Source organism: Onychostoma macrolepis, chromosome 19 (genome assembly GCF_012432095.1).
Source record: "Onychostoma macrolepis isolate SWU-2019 chromosome 19, ASM1243209v1, whole genome shotgun sequence".
In the NCBI taxonomy this organism is placed as follows: Eukaryota; Metazoa; Chordata; class Actinopteri; order Cypriniformes; family Cyprinidae; genus Onychostoma; species Onychostoma macrolepis.
In genome coordinates this window covers 16,094,989-16,110,468 of record NC_081173.1, presented here as the reverse complement: position 1 = coordinate 16,110,468, position 15,480 = coordinate 16,094,989, and the positions used below count along the sequence as shown (strand labels likewise).

Here is a 15,480-nt window from a genome sequence, read left to right as displayed (position 1 = left end):
GTTCATAGGAGAAATTCTCTGGCACTGTATTTCCATATTTCAGTGAATGATAAACTGCTATGCATGGTTATGAAGGTGTGAGAGAGGATGTTCTCTCAGGTGGTCCTCTGATGTTTTAGAACACAATGGTTTCCAGACGGCCCCCCTGCTGGCCATTAAAAAACCATAAAAACGCCTCCCACTCACAATGAGTCACGGCCAAATCAATACATACTCTCCATCCCAAGCAGGCTATTTAAAGTGCAGCACAACAGGAGAAAGAGAAGCCAATTAATTAGTGCTAAAGCTTTACTTCCTATAGAGGATTAAAGGGAACTGCACAGTGCATGGGAAAAAATTAAAATAAAAAAACATACCTGAAGGGTAATATGTCATTGTGGAAAGTTGCTAAAGAACTTTAAAAAAAATAAATAAAAATTCAGGATTTGTAATGTGTGCTGATAAGCTAACTGTTGATCAATGAGCTTCTACTAAAGCGGAGCATGTACTCGGATTTAAAAAAAAAAAAACAGCAAACCTGCTCTAAAAATATCCGAGCATGTTCTATAAATGGCGGCGAGTTTTTCTTCTGCTGACTGCGTTACGAGAAGTCCGGAGGGAGAGTCCAGTCCTACGCTAACTTCTAACAGCTAGACTAGAGCGGGAAACAGAGGCATGCTCAGGGATTCAGATCAGCGACTTCATTTTTCAATTTCACTGAGCACACAGCTTACATTCAGCCAATATGTTTTTTTAATGTGAGGATTCAGAACACTTGAACATCAAAATGTACTCAAACTGAATACATTGGCATATTGTGATTTCATACCACAAAAAAGGATGAAACAAATGATAAAATATCATTCACATGATAAAAATGTTAGCGTATTTATTGAACGACCTTGCCTTCAACTTGGTACAGCTGAATAGTATTACACAATTTAGTAACCACAAATAAAGCAACACATTTCAGCAGGAGAAATACAGTTTTTCCCTGCATTTCAGACGTACGGTATCTGAAATAAATAGTTTTATCACTTTCTAACAGGAAGGTTTCAGGTCTTTTTTAGAGTCTTGCTCTGTTATTACTATTAACATTTAAGTAATCACATTCCTGCACAAATGTGTTTCATGACAAATGACAACAACACTACAATACGTCTCTAGAATCTGTAACAGGGCGAGACCAGTGATGCACAGCTAGCGAAATGACAGTGACCTGCCAAAAACAGACAAGGAACGCACATGCTTTTTGTGTAAAGTATCAGAGACGGAGTCTCAGTGTGTTAGAAGGAATCTTGGTATCATTTTAAAAATGCAGATGCAGCACAAATTCCTCAAAAGGGGAAATATGGCAGAAGAACATGGTTGCTTAGCCACAGCTATGTTTAAATTACTATTTGATAGCGCATGAGTTATTCATTCATGTTGTGATTCAAGTGATACTGATAACACAATTATCCATTATCCTTTACAGCCCTTCAATTGACCGCTTCATACAAAGTCAGAGCACATCCTGCTTACATTGGTAATAAAACGTAAACAGAAACTGCAAACGTTTACATGGTTAAAAAAATGCAGGCTGTGCACGATAATAGACATTGGACAAGTAACAGTAACACTGAAGGTGTGTGTTTGTGTGTTTTCTGGTGGTTCGGTGACATTTATTTATCTTTTCGGCCGGTCAATGTCATCAATAGCTGCGAGGAGTTTCTGTCGTGCTTTCTTGTTGATGTGGGACCCAAGGCAGACGTTGACCAGGTTAGTCAGCTGCTTCATAGAGTACTCCTGGTCAAACACAAAACAAATTCATGATAAATCTCTACTAGAGACGCCTTACAGCCTTGCATGACATGCTTTACTAAGCAGCATCACAGGGCTTTTAAATAGGAATCATTTTCACAATGTGTGTACTGTGTATATTTATTATGTAGATATAAATGTAGATATAAATGCACACATATATGCACACACAATGTACTTGTTGTATATATATATATACACACACACACATACACATACATGTATGTATATACACACGCGTATGTATGTATGTATATATATATATATATATATATATATATATAATGTATTGATATATTGGTGAATATATTTTCATAAAATAAAATGTTACATTTTATATATAAACATGTATTAAATATAAATATTTAAATACTAAATAGAATAATTAAATAGAATAAATACAGGAAAAAATGTGCAAATCCTCATAATTTGTCATTGATGTTTTAATATTTTTGATTCGTAGTTTTATAAGATTTGTAGTATTTTTAGTATTTTACCTCTAAGCTCTTTTTATAATTAATATTTACATTTTACTAGGGGTGTCCCCGACTAAGCATTTTCATAGTCGAATCGGAATTTTCGAATCTTGCTGACAGTCGACTGATAGTCGAATCATATGTTTTGGGGGCGGGGCAAAATACAGACATTCGACAGTCATAAATACTGACGTTAACACACAGGGAAAATGTGTAATCGACGCCTCGCAGATACAAACGGAGTGAATAATGTTTTATGCTTTGATTAAAAGATAGTTTAACATTAAACGTCAGCGAAACCCTAAGAATTCACACAATTTTTTACAATAGTGCTCTCATTATAACGTTATGTAGGCTATATGACAGTTATTAATGTTCTGCATTTCTGTTTTGAGCTGCGCACGCTGAATGACAAGTAGAATGAAGCATTTGATAGCAGGTTTTTAATCAATGGGATTTAACTCATTTATCTCATATAGAATACGCTTCATTATTTATACAACATAACGTTAATATAACAACTTATAGGCTATCTGCACAAAACGCCCCGATGCATGAACATGTCTGCGTCTGAGCGGCTCTGAATGAACTCCTTTTGTGGACGCGTTCTTCACGCAACAACATGCAGAAACACGGGAACTAAACTCTAAAAATTCACAGTGTTTTATCATAATAGTGTTCTCATTATGTTATGTGTATATGACAGTCCCAGTCATTAATATTCTGCATAGTTGTTTGTCCTGCTCGCGCTGAAGAGATAATCACCGTACAACGAAGCGCTTTACCGCAGCATAACTCAACCAAATGCATCTTATACGAGATAAATAATATACACGATATATATAAACCGGCTGAAATGTTTTGAAATCACTTGTATTCTACCTGATCGAAAAAAATCCAGTCTTTCACTCTGCCTGTGTCAATTTGAGTCTTGTTAAAGTTTTAAATCCTTGCAGCCAAGAATGCTCCTCTGTCGGTCACGGATTATGGAAAGTGAAACTTACATCTATAGGGGTGGTTGGATTTATTCAGGCACGTTAAAATATTTATCAAAAGCTGTTTTTCTTTTCAGATTCTTAGTTACAGCATTATCATAATAGGCTGTATATTAACTTATTGGGAGAAAACCGGTAGTTCCATGTGAAATCAGACATTGAGCACCCCCATATAACCAAAATGGCATGACCATAACACCCCGCGAATATTCGACTGAGAGATTGGGAGTCGAATCAGGCTCCTCGAATCGAATCGTCGACTATTCGGGGTCACCCCTACATTTTACAAATTAGATAAATCAATTTAAAATAAATTCTTTCTTTCTCTCTCTATTACATAATATTTAATATTCTTGAGTTCATTTAGCCTTGATTGCTATTGATTTAATATGTTTTTACTTGACACTTTTTTGATTGTAGAAATGAACTCTTTTTAGCCATTTCAAAGCATTTAGCAATATATAAAACCTATTTAGCACCTTTTAACAACCTGCCTAAATTGGTGTCATTCATCTTACCCTGTGGTTCTTGATGAACTGCTCCATGTCATTCTCAGTAAGGTAGTATGCCTTGATGTAGGTCTCTACGAACTCCTTGTCTGGAATCGGTCTGAGGTCGGTGAGCTTCTCCAGCTTCATCAGGAACTGCTGGAAGTCCAGCTGCATCAGCGCACGTCCTTCATTACTGCATTTCTTCACATTTGCATAGCTGGCAGACAGCAGGAGAGAAGGAGAGCAGAGGTGAGTGTGCGTCAACAGATAAAGGGCATTCATTAACTGTTGACAGGTTATGCTACATTAATCATAGAGACAGTTCCCTACAGTAACCTCAGGTTAAGCGTCTTGCTCATGAGCACGATGGTGCTTGTAACTCTACGGCTAATGTTTAACCTTATGCCCTATCAGTGACTGAACCTGGAACCTCGCTAACCGCTAGGCCACCATAATTGTCAATGGAATGTCAATAAGAATACATCAATAAATAGATAAATAGAGCAACAATGCAGTGTTTGACCAATCAGAATCAAGCCTTCTAATCTTCCAGGGCCATATAACAAGATTTACGGTAGCTGAGATCATTATTTCTGTTTCTAAGTCCCCTTCTGAATGTAAAGACATGATAAAAATGTTAAAACATAGGGGTGCATACTCATAAAATAATAAATCGGCATATATGCTCCACATATCTGGTTTGACAGCTTAAATAATATTAACAGAGGCTGTGGGATATGGCATTTAAGCCAAAAGACAACTCAGCCTTTGACTGGTAAGAGACACCAAATGCTGAGGGCCATTTTTGGTCAAATTTGCCATTTGTTTAGTTTGACACCTTTTGATTTGTACAGCTTGAGGGTCTCGGTTTGCAGTCCTGAGCCCTAAGCATCCAACACAACCAAAGCATCGATTTATAGTGTAGTTGCATCCAAGGCAAACAAGCATCCATGCAGAGTTCAGTGCCGTTGACACCCCTGTTTACTTTTGGGCTGACAGCAGTGTAATTACTTTCTGTGAGGGGAAAGATATTGCTGGGCCTATTGAGTATATCCAGTCTGCCAATATATCCCTCTGTTTCCCTGCCTCCTTCCTCCTCCTTGTCACGTTCTGCTTGATGGCCAGCAATGATTTGGAATGCAACTCGGCGCTGCACTGGCAGAGTCTACTTGTAAAAAGAGCGGCTGAAATGGGTATCATTAGAGTTGGTGCTAGGATGAATCAGCTAAGAGGCCATTTAGATTTTGGAAGATTTTTAGAAATTTGTCTCTTCACCTTAATTACACGTAATGGTACTTTAAAGATTAAATGCTTTTTAGTTATGCATATAAATGCTACTGTTCAAGAATTTGGAGTTTCTTGAGAATTTATTTGTTTAAAAACAGTAATTATTTTGAAATCATTTATTCCTGTAATGTCAAAGCTGAATTTTCAGCAGAAATTTGGTTATTTAGTGCTTAAGATTCTTCTTCTTTCTTTCTTCTTATCAATTTTGAAGAAAAAAAATGCTTTTGATGTTTTTTGGAAAAAGTGTTTGATGAAGAGAATGTTCAAAAGAACAGCTTTTATTTGAAATGGAAAACTTTTGTAACGTTATAAATGTTTTACTGTCACTTTTGATCTTTTAAATGTGTGAAAATTCTTTCCAATATTTGGAATGGTAGCATGTGCGTATGAGAATAATTATAAATAAAATGGGTTAAAATAAAAATGTAAAATCAAAGATAAAAAGATGCAATAAATGACACTATACTATAAATAGAAATCTTTTAACATTTTAATGGCATCATTGCTTACTGGTGAGTAAAAAGGGTCTCAAATTCAAATACCAAAAGATCATACTTTTAACAAACCATTTTAATACACCATACCACAGCGAATTCAATCATAGACTGTAATTTTAAAATTAATTTACTGATTTATTTATTTTATAAAGGAGTTGCAAAACATCAAACAAGTAAAACATGTGTTCACAACCGACTTTTTTTGTTGTTTTTTTTGGCATTTCATAATTGTTATTAAAGGGTTACTCCACCCCATCAATGGGGCAGGCACAAGTCAAATTGTGTTCCGAAGACGAACAAAGCTTTTACGGGTTTGGAACGACATGGGGGTAAGTGATTAATGACTAAATTTCCATTTTTGGGTGGAGTAACCCTTTAATGTTTCGGGAACTATCCCAGCATTTAATCAGCTGTAGGACAACAGTAATTTTCTCAGCTTACAAAATGCGGTGGATGCTGTCTACCTGAACATGTGATGATTACAGAGAACATTAACTCCCTGCAATAGCAATCACTGTTCAGTTTTGAGCAAAACTGCACAGGCAGAGAAAGCAGCGGATACAGACTGCTCCAGCTACACAAAGACAGACTCTTTAACACCTCTTTCAAACAACCTGCCCTCAAAGATTGTGCTCTGCCATTTTTAAACAAGTGGCCCTTGACCTTATGATGCAGGTGTACAGCTGAATCCTGCCAGGAGGTGCTTACCAATCTATGCTGGGCCATGCTCTTATCAACTATATATTTTGGCTTGCCAAAAAACATCCTTTTAAACAATCACAGTCCTGCACCTAAGCTACCTCTGAAATCAGAGGATTGTGACAAGCTGATGTTACTGGAAGCCTAAACCTAAGCCTAATTTCTGATTAATTAACTGACAAAATAAATCATTACCATACCGATTATCTATCTATGATTTTAAATTGTCCTCCGGGTGTTTGAGTCTTAATGCGTGGCACTCTGTACAAATGGAGTATGCAGACTTTACAGAGGACCAACTATTAAGGAACGCGCCAAAAGGTAATTTTAACCAAAGCACACATTTGGCCAGCGGCAGCCCAGATGGGCTGAACAACACAGGAATGATGAGTTTGTAGAAGTTTCTTTAGAGTTTCTTAGATATTCTGGGAACATATGGTCATTCCATATCAGTCCATCTGTGCTTTTGTTTCACGCTCTATCGCTTTTCAGTTGTTTAAAAAAAGCCTTTTCATCTCTGGACAGTGTGTTATTACTTCTTTATGCACTCCCGAGGTATAGAAATGAATAATCAATGGATTACACGGCAAGAGAAATGCATTATTCTCATATGTGACTAAATCCAGATGTCTACAGTGAAGCTTTACTATGAAGAACCTCTCCGAAGTCAAGAGGTGCCTGTCAAGTCATGTCAAATGTGCTCCCAGCAAATCTCCATTATGTTAAGGGGGTGACGAGTATAAGAGCTTCTCTGCAGGTCTGTGAGCTTCAGGATTGCCAGCACACTGAAGATAATATTCTGGGGTAAGGAGAGAGTGATAGAAGACAGGTTGACTGCCAGCTCTTTGGAGAAGACATGACTTCTAAGTTGTTTGTCGCACCATGCCATGCAAACTTCTCTGACATTCATTTACAATATTCTGGCTCACGAATAATGACAAGCAGATGGGTGCAAGAAGAATGGTGCAAGAAGAGGAAACAAGAAGGAAAAATAAATATGAAGAAATCAAACAACATTGATGGATTTATATATTCAGCTATTTGAGAGCAACAAAGGCATTCTGCTCATGGCACGAAGTCATTACTGACATTTGATGAATCCTCACAGAACTAATGCATTTTTACAATATCTACAGTAGGAGCATGCCTCAGGAAAAAGGTAAAACTGGGGAAAAGCACTACACGTAAATACAATGACAAGAGTTGTTCCAAACACAAGATGGATGAGGCAGCTGAAAATCTCAGTGTTTCTCGTCTTAAATCAAATATCCTCAACACGTAGCACAAGATTTCCCTCACCCACGAGTCCCCAGTGATAAAGGGTTTGCATCTCTCAAAACAATCACTGCCAGCCAAGCCATAATTGAAAAAGCCAAAAGCTCGTCTTGCTAGTAAAACACTCCACTAAAAGAACAGGAGAAACTAAACCTTTCGTTCAGATTTACTGTTTTAATACATATGGCTGTGGTTTAAAAGCATCTGGCTAGGAGTACATTTGCTTTAAAATTGAATATACTATTGAAGGAAGCTGAACAAGAAAATTTTAGAAAATCTATAATTTAAATCAAGGAATTCAGGGGAAAAAGTACCACCATTTACACAAAAATATCAAGCAATACACATAACGGTTTTCAACACTGAAAATAAAAAGGAACATTACTTGAGCACCAAATCAGCATATTAAAATGATTTCTGAAGGATCAAGTGATACTGAAGATTGGAGTAATGGCTGCTGAAAATTCAGCTTTGCCATCACAGAAGTAAATGACATTTTAAAATATATTAAAGTTGTAATAATATTTCACAATTTTTTACTGTACTCGTCCTTTCTGTTAAATACAATTGAATTATACTGGATAAGACATTCAATTATCCAGTGATCAGTGTAGCAGATTCAAACTCATGTCAAATCCACTAGTGTTCACTTGTGCTTTCTTGTAGCATAAATACCACTGACTTTGTGAGAAGATTTAATCAATTGAGATCTGCCTGAGGAACTTCAAGAAGAAGTTGTTAAGAGGAAAGTAGATGGTTATAAAAAGACTGGCAAAGCTTTTAACCTTCTACGTCCATTAAAGCAAAACGGAAAGAGCGTGGCACAACCCAAACACTTCTAAGGTCAGCCCATCTCACAAAACCGAGCAACTGGATAAAAAGGCCTTTTGTAAGAAAAATGACCAAGATGCCAGATGGGCTACATGGAATTCCAGAGCAGTTTGAATGAAAGGGGAAAAACTGTCTAGACATCAGCAAGTGTTGAGCATTTGACGTTTTATGCCTCTTTGGGAGATCAGCCTTGTGACAAAACATGAAATCTATTGGAAGAATATTTTGTGGTCTGATGAGACTAAACTTGAGCTCTTTGGCCTGAAAGTGAAATGCTGTGTTTGGCACACCAAATACAGCGCCATACCAAAAATACAAAGCAAGATGGTGACAATGCCATATTCTATGGTTGCTTTTCAATAGGAGGAACTGAAACTTTGTGACAACAATTTGGCAAAGTAATAATACTTAAAGTATATAATATTTGACAACACAGGCTTAAAGAGAAGCTGAGAGGTAAATACTTTTTGTAAGTAAATTACTAAAGGTAAATTTACTGGATTTAGAGGATTTATAAAATAAAATAGAAAGCACTATAAAACCTAGTTCCATCAATACTACCAATGTGAAGTGGTATTGCCACTGTAATATGAGGTTCTCTGGCCATTGCTGAACTCAGTGGACCTGTATGTGATCCAACTGCTCCTGCAAGCTATTTTCTTTGTTTGGGAGTGGTTTGTGATGGCCAGTACTCCAATAAAAACACTCTGTGGTAGGAGATTTATCTGAGAACAGGTGGTCTCACAGACATCCACACCCATTTGGTTCAGCTTGGTAGCCCACTTACCCCTCCACTAATGTCCTGTTGGCCAGACGGATGCAGTGCTCCCATAAGACATTGGACACAGGCAGAGGAATCCGAACTATTTTCGACACATCTCCCAGTCTCTGGTTAAACGTCTCAAACTCCTGCAGAAAACAGATGATGATATATGGGTCAATGTCATGCCGCTCATGTTTTGTTTGGATCAATTCATTAATTTAAAAAACATTCATAACAAATGAAAACCATTACAAATAGAATTCATACATGGAATGACTTGAATGGACCTCTTCTAAAATATATTTTTGAGTCAAAAATGTCAGGGTTATAAAACTCACACAACACATTGAATATAAAGCCTCAAAAACAATATTTATGAATAAATAATTAACAATATTTCTGAAAAATACTTTTTTTTATACTATAGTATAAAAAAGTATACATATATACTCTAGTATATACTAGTATATATGATTAGTATAACAAAGAAAATAGGTCACTTTCTTTTTTTAAAGATTTGTTTTTGGCGTTTTTGCCTTTTATTTGATAGGACAGTAGGTAGACAGGAAACGAAGTTGGAGAGAGAGAGGGGGGACGGGATCGGGAAAGGTCCGCGAGCCGGGACTCGAACACGGGACGCCCGAAGTGCAACGGCGCTACATGTCGACGCGCTGCCCACGAGGCTATCGGCACCGACAGGAAAATAGGTCACGTTTAATTTGGCTACATCACAGGATATTGAACTGAAACATTTCTTGAAAACATCGTGAACGTTTTCCAATACTGCATGAAACCCACATGATTACAAACAGTACATTTCTAAGAACATTGCATGTGCATTTTAACCTAGATTGCGTTATAGGGGACACTCTTAGTTTTCATTGACCCTTAACCATTTTGTGTTGCATCCTCCCTTGTGTCCAGTGCTTGCTGTTAACCGTTCACCTTAATCACAGCGTTCTTATTGGGTGTTGTTGGAACCATCTGGATGAGAGGTCACGAACGGGCTAGAAGCGGTTTTGTTTTAGCATGCCGTACAAGTCCAGAAATCCCAACAAAGGTGTAAATTAATCACAGAATCAGAGAAGTGGAAACAGCAGTCTATAAATGTTCACTGGAGCCATATTGGCGGACCAGGTTGTCAAACCTACAGGATCCAGGCTATACAAAGAAACTGTCTCTGCAGTGCAGATGTCTCGATAAAGCCGTGCCACGTACAAAAACCTGTACTGTATAAGCCGGCTTCTCAAGGAGGTGTTGTTTCAGCTGTGCTCGAGCCCATTTCTCTTTCACTTGTGACAGGAAAACCCGCCCATAACTTTCTTAACGCAATGACATATGGCTCATTTGAGAGCCAAGGACTACATGTACTGTGGGCTCGCACCTTGAATGTTGATACAAAGCCAAGAGCACTAAAACTGCTGTGCAAGTTGTCTGGGTTATTTTTCTACCTTTAATCTTCTGAATTAATTTTTAAAATATCGAGTTTATTTTACAGCTTAGAAATATGGTTTTAAGAAGAACACAGAAGTGCTGGTGTCAAGATTACTGTTTCTCAGTATCTAATTATAATTTATAGTTCCTGCAAAAGACAGTGTAAGAATTCATACCAAGAAATTAATAGATCAGTAAAACAGTACACAGATCAGATTATCTGCTTTCAGTCATGTTGATAAGCATTAAAGCAATGCAAACGGAAAGGTTTTTGATTTTAAACAAGTCTTGCAGTGCAAAAAAAATGCTGTATGATGAAAAACCACCTGATGGTTTAATCTACTTACATCCTAAAGAACGGAAATGTCACTTCTGAGCTGTCAACAGTATTGGTTCGAAATGGTCACAATATCAGTCTCTTAAATCAATTTTTTAATCTTCAGAGTTTGTGCAAGCTTAGCGTGCACATATTTTCTTCTTACACAAATGCACCCCTTCGCTTCAGAAGGCCTTTATTAACCCCATGGAGCTGTGTGGAGCACTTTTTTTATGATGGATGGATGCACTTTTTTGGTCTTCAAAATCACCATTCACTGCCATTATAAAGCTTGGAAGAGCCAGGACATTTTTATAATATAACTGATTGTATTCGTCTAAAAGAAAAAAGTTATATCAGGGCTGGACAGTAAGGACTGTCCGATGGCCCGGGGCCAGTGTGAATGACGCTCGGGACAGTAGACGGAACTGTCACTTGCCCGATCGGGTCAGTGCTGTAAGCTAGGGTGTGCATATATCGCCTATGATATCGTAATTGTTGATTTAACGATCTGACATTACCGAGTATATCCCTCACTTTACAAAAACCAAACAAAAACAGTCCCATTGAGTGCACACATACACTATGTGACGTAACGTTAGTCTAGTACAGGGGTGGCGAACGTCGGTCCTGGAGAGCCGCAGCCTAGGGTTGGGCCGATTGACGATGCCATCGTCCATCGCCGATGGCTGATAGACATCACGATGTTGAGCCGGCATCATGCTTCGGGCACACGTTTTTATACAACGTACAGTTTAATAAACAAGCAGTTTATATTAAGTGACTTACATTTTAGACACTAAATCGCTTGTTTCACTCTATTTCGCCAAGTATTTGCGTCTCTGAGCAACACTTCCTGAATGAACCAGCCGTTTGAATAAATTGGTTGAATCTCAATGACTCGCTCATTAACAGGGACTTGCTGCCACCTGCTGGCAGTTTTAATTTCACATTTAAAGTATCTTCTCATTTTATAAATAATTTTAAATAACAGTATTTAACGTTTTATATTTTCTACGTTTCAAAACATTATTTATGCATCTATAACTGCTCTTGACTGATTAACGTAAATAAAGTTTAATCTATAATTATATAGTTATACATTAGACTACAATTTCTGTACCAGGAACAGGTTTAAGCCTACATAAAAACCTGAAAAACACTGTTTATTTCATTTATGTTTATTCGGTTGTATTTATTTGTGCTCTTACTTGTAATTTGATTATTTGTTCCCATTTTATTACTTACTGTTTACTTGTCTAACAATATTAAAAAATTAAGTGAATTAATCTAGTATAGCTTTTGGTGTCATAACCTTATTTATTAAGGTTACATGCATCAAAAACAACGAAAACAATAACTAGGCTTATTTTATAGGCCCGTTTTCTTTTCTTTTCTTTACTTTTATTTTATTCTTTAATGTGGGCCCAGTGAAAATTTAAGCAGGGCATGTAAAAATTTGACTGGCCTATAAAATAAGATGGCTTGAGGGTGAGTAAATTTTTGGGTGAACTATCCCTATAAGAAAAAGAAGATACTTTAACATTTATCTCCCACCCCCCCAATCCCATCCCATCCTCAAAGGGGTCCATTGTTGTTTGGTCCAGACTGAATTGCATTGTTTGGACAAAAACAGCTGAAAAATTATTTAAAATTTCCTCTTTTGTGTTCCACAGAAATCATAAAGTTTGAGAACGGCATTTAAATGATGACAATTTTCATTTCTGTAAAAAAAAAAAAAAAATGAACAGCTTATTTTAACCTATAGAAATAAGAACTGGTTCACCCAGTACATGGCAGTTAGAGACAAATAACAGTGCATTCCTGCTCTATAATGCAGGCAACTAATTGTGACATTTACTAATACATATAGGCAAATGTCCTTTATGCGCCCAGGCACCTGGACGCCATTTTCTTGGTAATTTTAAAAAGAGCAAGAGTCAGTGTGAGTCACTGCAGTATTTCCAGTGTTACATAATTAATTCAGTCAACTTGGCAAACCCAGACAAATTGGCTTCAACAAACAGACTTGGCACAGGGTTACAATGATGGCACCAGGAGAAACGGCCACAGCGGCTTCACTCAGCTTAGTGGGCGCACAAAGGTGAGCCTCATTTCTTCATTAGCAGCCAAGCTCCATTACATTTCCCACTAAAACTTTGCAGCTCGGATCAGGAACTTATGTAAATCCACATGATTATGCATATTTCGGGATTCATTGAGCTTCCTCAGCAAATAAGCCAAAAAGATAATTCAATTGTGAAACCCCATCTGCTCTCGGAGCCTTTTTTTGTCTCAATATATGCGCCAGCCATTCAAATCACTCCATGCAAAATTCATATAGGCTAATGAGCAGAGGTTATAGAAGAGATGTGGACATGCAAAGGAATGAGACACCCTCAGTCCAGTCATACTGAACTGAGACATGGGATAACTTTTCCCTTTTAAACTTGCCCCTCAAATTCATGCGACTCCCAAAGCCTGACCGTTTTAATAATTCAGACCCTGACAAATAATTGATACCGTGATCTTTCAATCTAGAGGCACAGTCATTAGGCAAGAGGAAAAAAATTGGAAGGAAGAATACAAATCTGCATGAAGAAAGCTAACTAGCAACCTTAGGGTAAACATATCAATCATGCCTGCTCGTTGTGAGCATCAACTTGTTTGTTTGCTTCAGTGGAAGTCACAATTGGGCCAGTAAATTATAACATAGATGTGGCATTTCCATGCATTCGTAATGTGCTGCATGTGAAATAGCAACAGTGACAGGGGACAGTGACAGCTGTACTGGGCTTTCATTCAAGAGTTCAAATCCCACAAGTCTCTCCACAGCAGCACCCAGAGGAGCAGCACTTAACCTGAATTATCTCACTTTAAACATGCAGCTGTATGAGTGGGCATGGGTTCAACAACACAAGGTCCACTGCACATGACTACGCACTTACACTTCATTTCAGTTAATGAGAATTTATCGGCTGTGCCAGCACTGCAATTCATTCAGAAATCAAATACTGATTATAACTCAAAGTTGGATAAATATATATATATATATATATATATATATATATATAAATAATTACATATTATATTATTATTTTATACATTATTATTATTATTATTATTATGCAGTACCTATATACAGTACTATTCAATAGTTTGGGGTCGGTAAGAATTTTTAGAAAGTAGTATCTTATACTCAACAAAGCTGCATTTATTCGATTAAAAATACAGTAAAAACAGTGATATTGTGCAATATTATTACAATTTAAAATAACTTTAGTCTATTTTAATATATTTTAAGAAGAAATGTATTCCTATGATGAAAAGTTGAATTTTCAGAAGGTATTAATCCAGTCTTTAGTGTCACATGATCCTTCTGAAATCATTGTAATGTGCTGATTTGCTGCAAAATTTATTTCATTAAAATAAACACACACATACTTTAATTATTTCTAATTAAATGTGCTGAAATATGTGCATTTGCATTTATTTAAAATAAAATTTTTGAACCGTGTGTGTATAGGAGTAAAACAATAACGTAATAACTTTTTTTTTTTTTTAATTAAGAAGTAATGCTCCTCTACACAATTGTTTGTCATGTAAACTATAGATAAATAAGAAATAATTCCAGACTCAGGAGCTGATATTCCTCACCTCATCAGTAAAGTCAACCCATAATCAAATCCGTCACTTGAGTGAGCGTTTGCACAGTGTTTGAGGAGTTGCCTGTCTCTCTCAGTTAAACCCAGCATGTCAACCTTAACTTAGACCTCTGGATAACCTTCTGACACACACATTCTGACACCACACATTTTGATCATCCTGCTTCCTGTCAGGTGAGTACAGCAGATGAGTGGATAGGACATGTCAGCAATGCCCTCCTACAGCGGCACGACAGTTTTCTTAAAACTCAACAAACCATGTTGTAATTGACTATAGAGAAGGAAAGAAATTGCCAAGAATAAACTATAGATGAAGAAAAGGTTGGCTGGTCTTTACTGATGCACATCTAAGTGAACTCCCAACCGCTTTCCTCTAGTGTGAAAATGAACAGAAAGGAGGCAACACATTATTCTTGCACATAAAATCCACTGCACGGCCTCACAAACACATTACCTTTAAAAGGACATCCACATAGACATTGTGCTGTGACATTATCTCTTTAATGTCCCATTTCACTCCCGCCATCAGTAACAGCATCTGTTCGTAATCTATGGCTTTGGCCGCCACTATCCAGTAAATGGGTTTGCGGAGCTCGCTGGCTGTAGATACAGTCTGCAGAGAAAACAGCGTAGAAAAGGTCACAATTAAGAGTACCTACACATAACCCCCAGCCAAACAGTGAAAAACAAACTTTAGTATCTCTTAAATATCCAAGATCCAATGTATATGTCATAAAAAATATAGCAAAAGTTACACATTACACTACACACCCTGTCAGACAGAAAGGAGATTCTCAAAAAAAGCAAACTGTAAAGGTCAGGGCCATAAATATTGGGATGAAACTGACCTGTGAGTAGAACTGCTGAAGAAAGGGCTTCTTGGCTGAAGGCATCATGGTGTCAAGATGAGGCTGAAGGAACTCAAACTGCTCTGCCAGAAAAACTCTGCGAGGGAAAAAAAAGGCACAA

General features: G+C 37.2%; 1 protein-coding gene across 2 annotated transcripts in view; it reads right to left on the bottom strand.

Annotated features, from left to right (window-relative positions):
• Positions 1 to 853: 853 nt before the first annotated feature.
• Positions 854 to 15,480, bottom strand: part of vps50 (VPS50 EARP/GARPII complex subunit) — a 131,806-nt gene continuing 117,179 nt past the window's right edge. For both annotated transcript variants that reach the window (XM_058753356.1, XM_058753357.1), the window contains 5 exons: positions 15,360 to 15,456; positions 14,966 to 15,124; positions 9,121 to 9,242; positions 3,772 to 3,961; positions 854 to 1,767 (listed from right to left, as the gene is read on the bottom strand). In XM_058753356.1, coding sequence (XP_058609339.1) covers positions 1,648 to 1,767; positions 3,772 to 3,961; positions 9,121 to 9,242; positions 14,966 to 15,124; positions 15,360 to 15,456 — 688 coding nt within the window. In that variant the 3' untranslated portion in view covers positions 854 to 1,647. The remainder of the gene's footprint in view (positions 1,768 to 3,771; positions 3,962 to 9,120; positions 9,243 to 14,965; positions 15,125 to 15,359; positions 15,457 to 15,480) is intronic.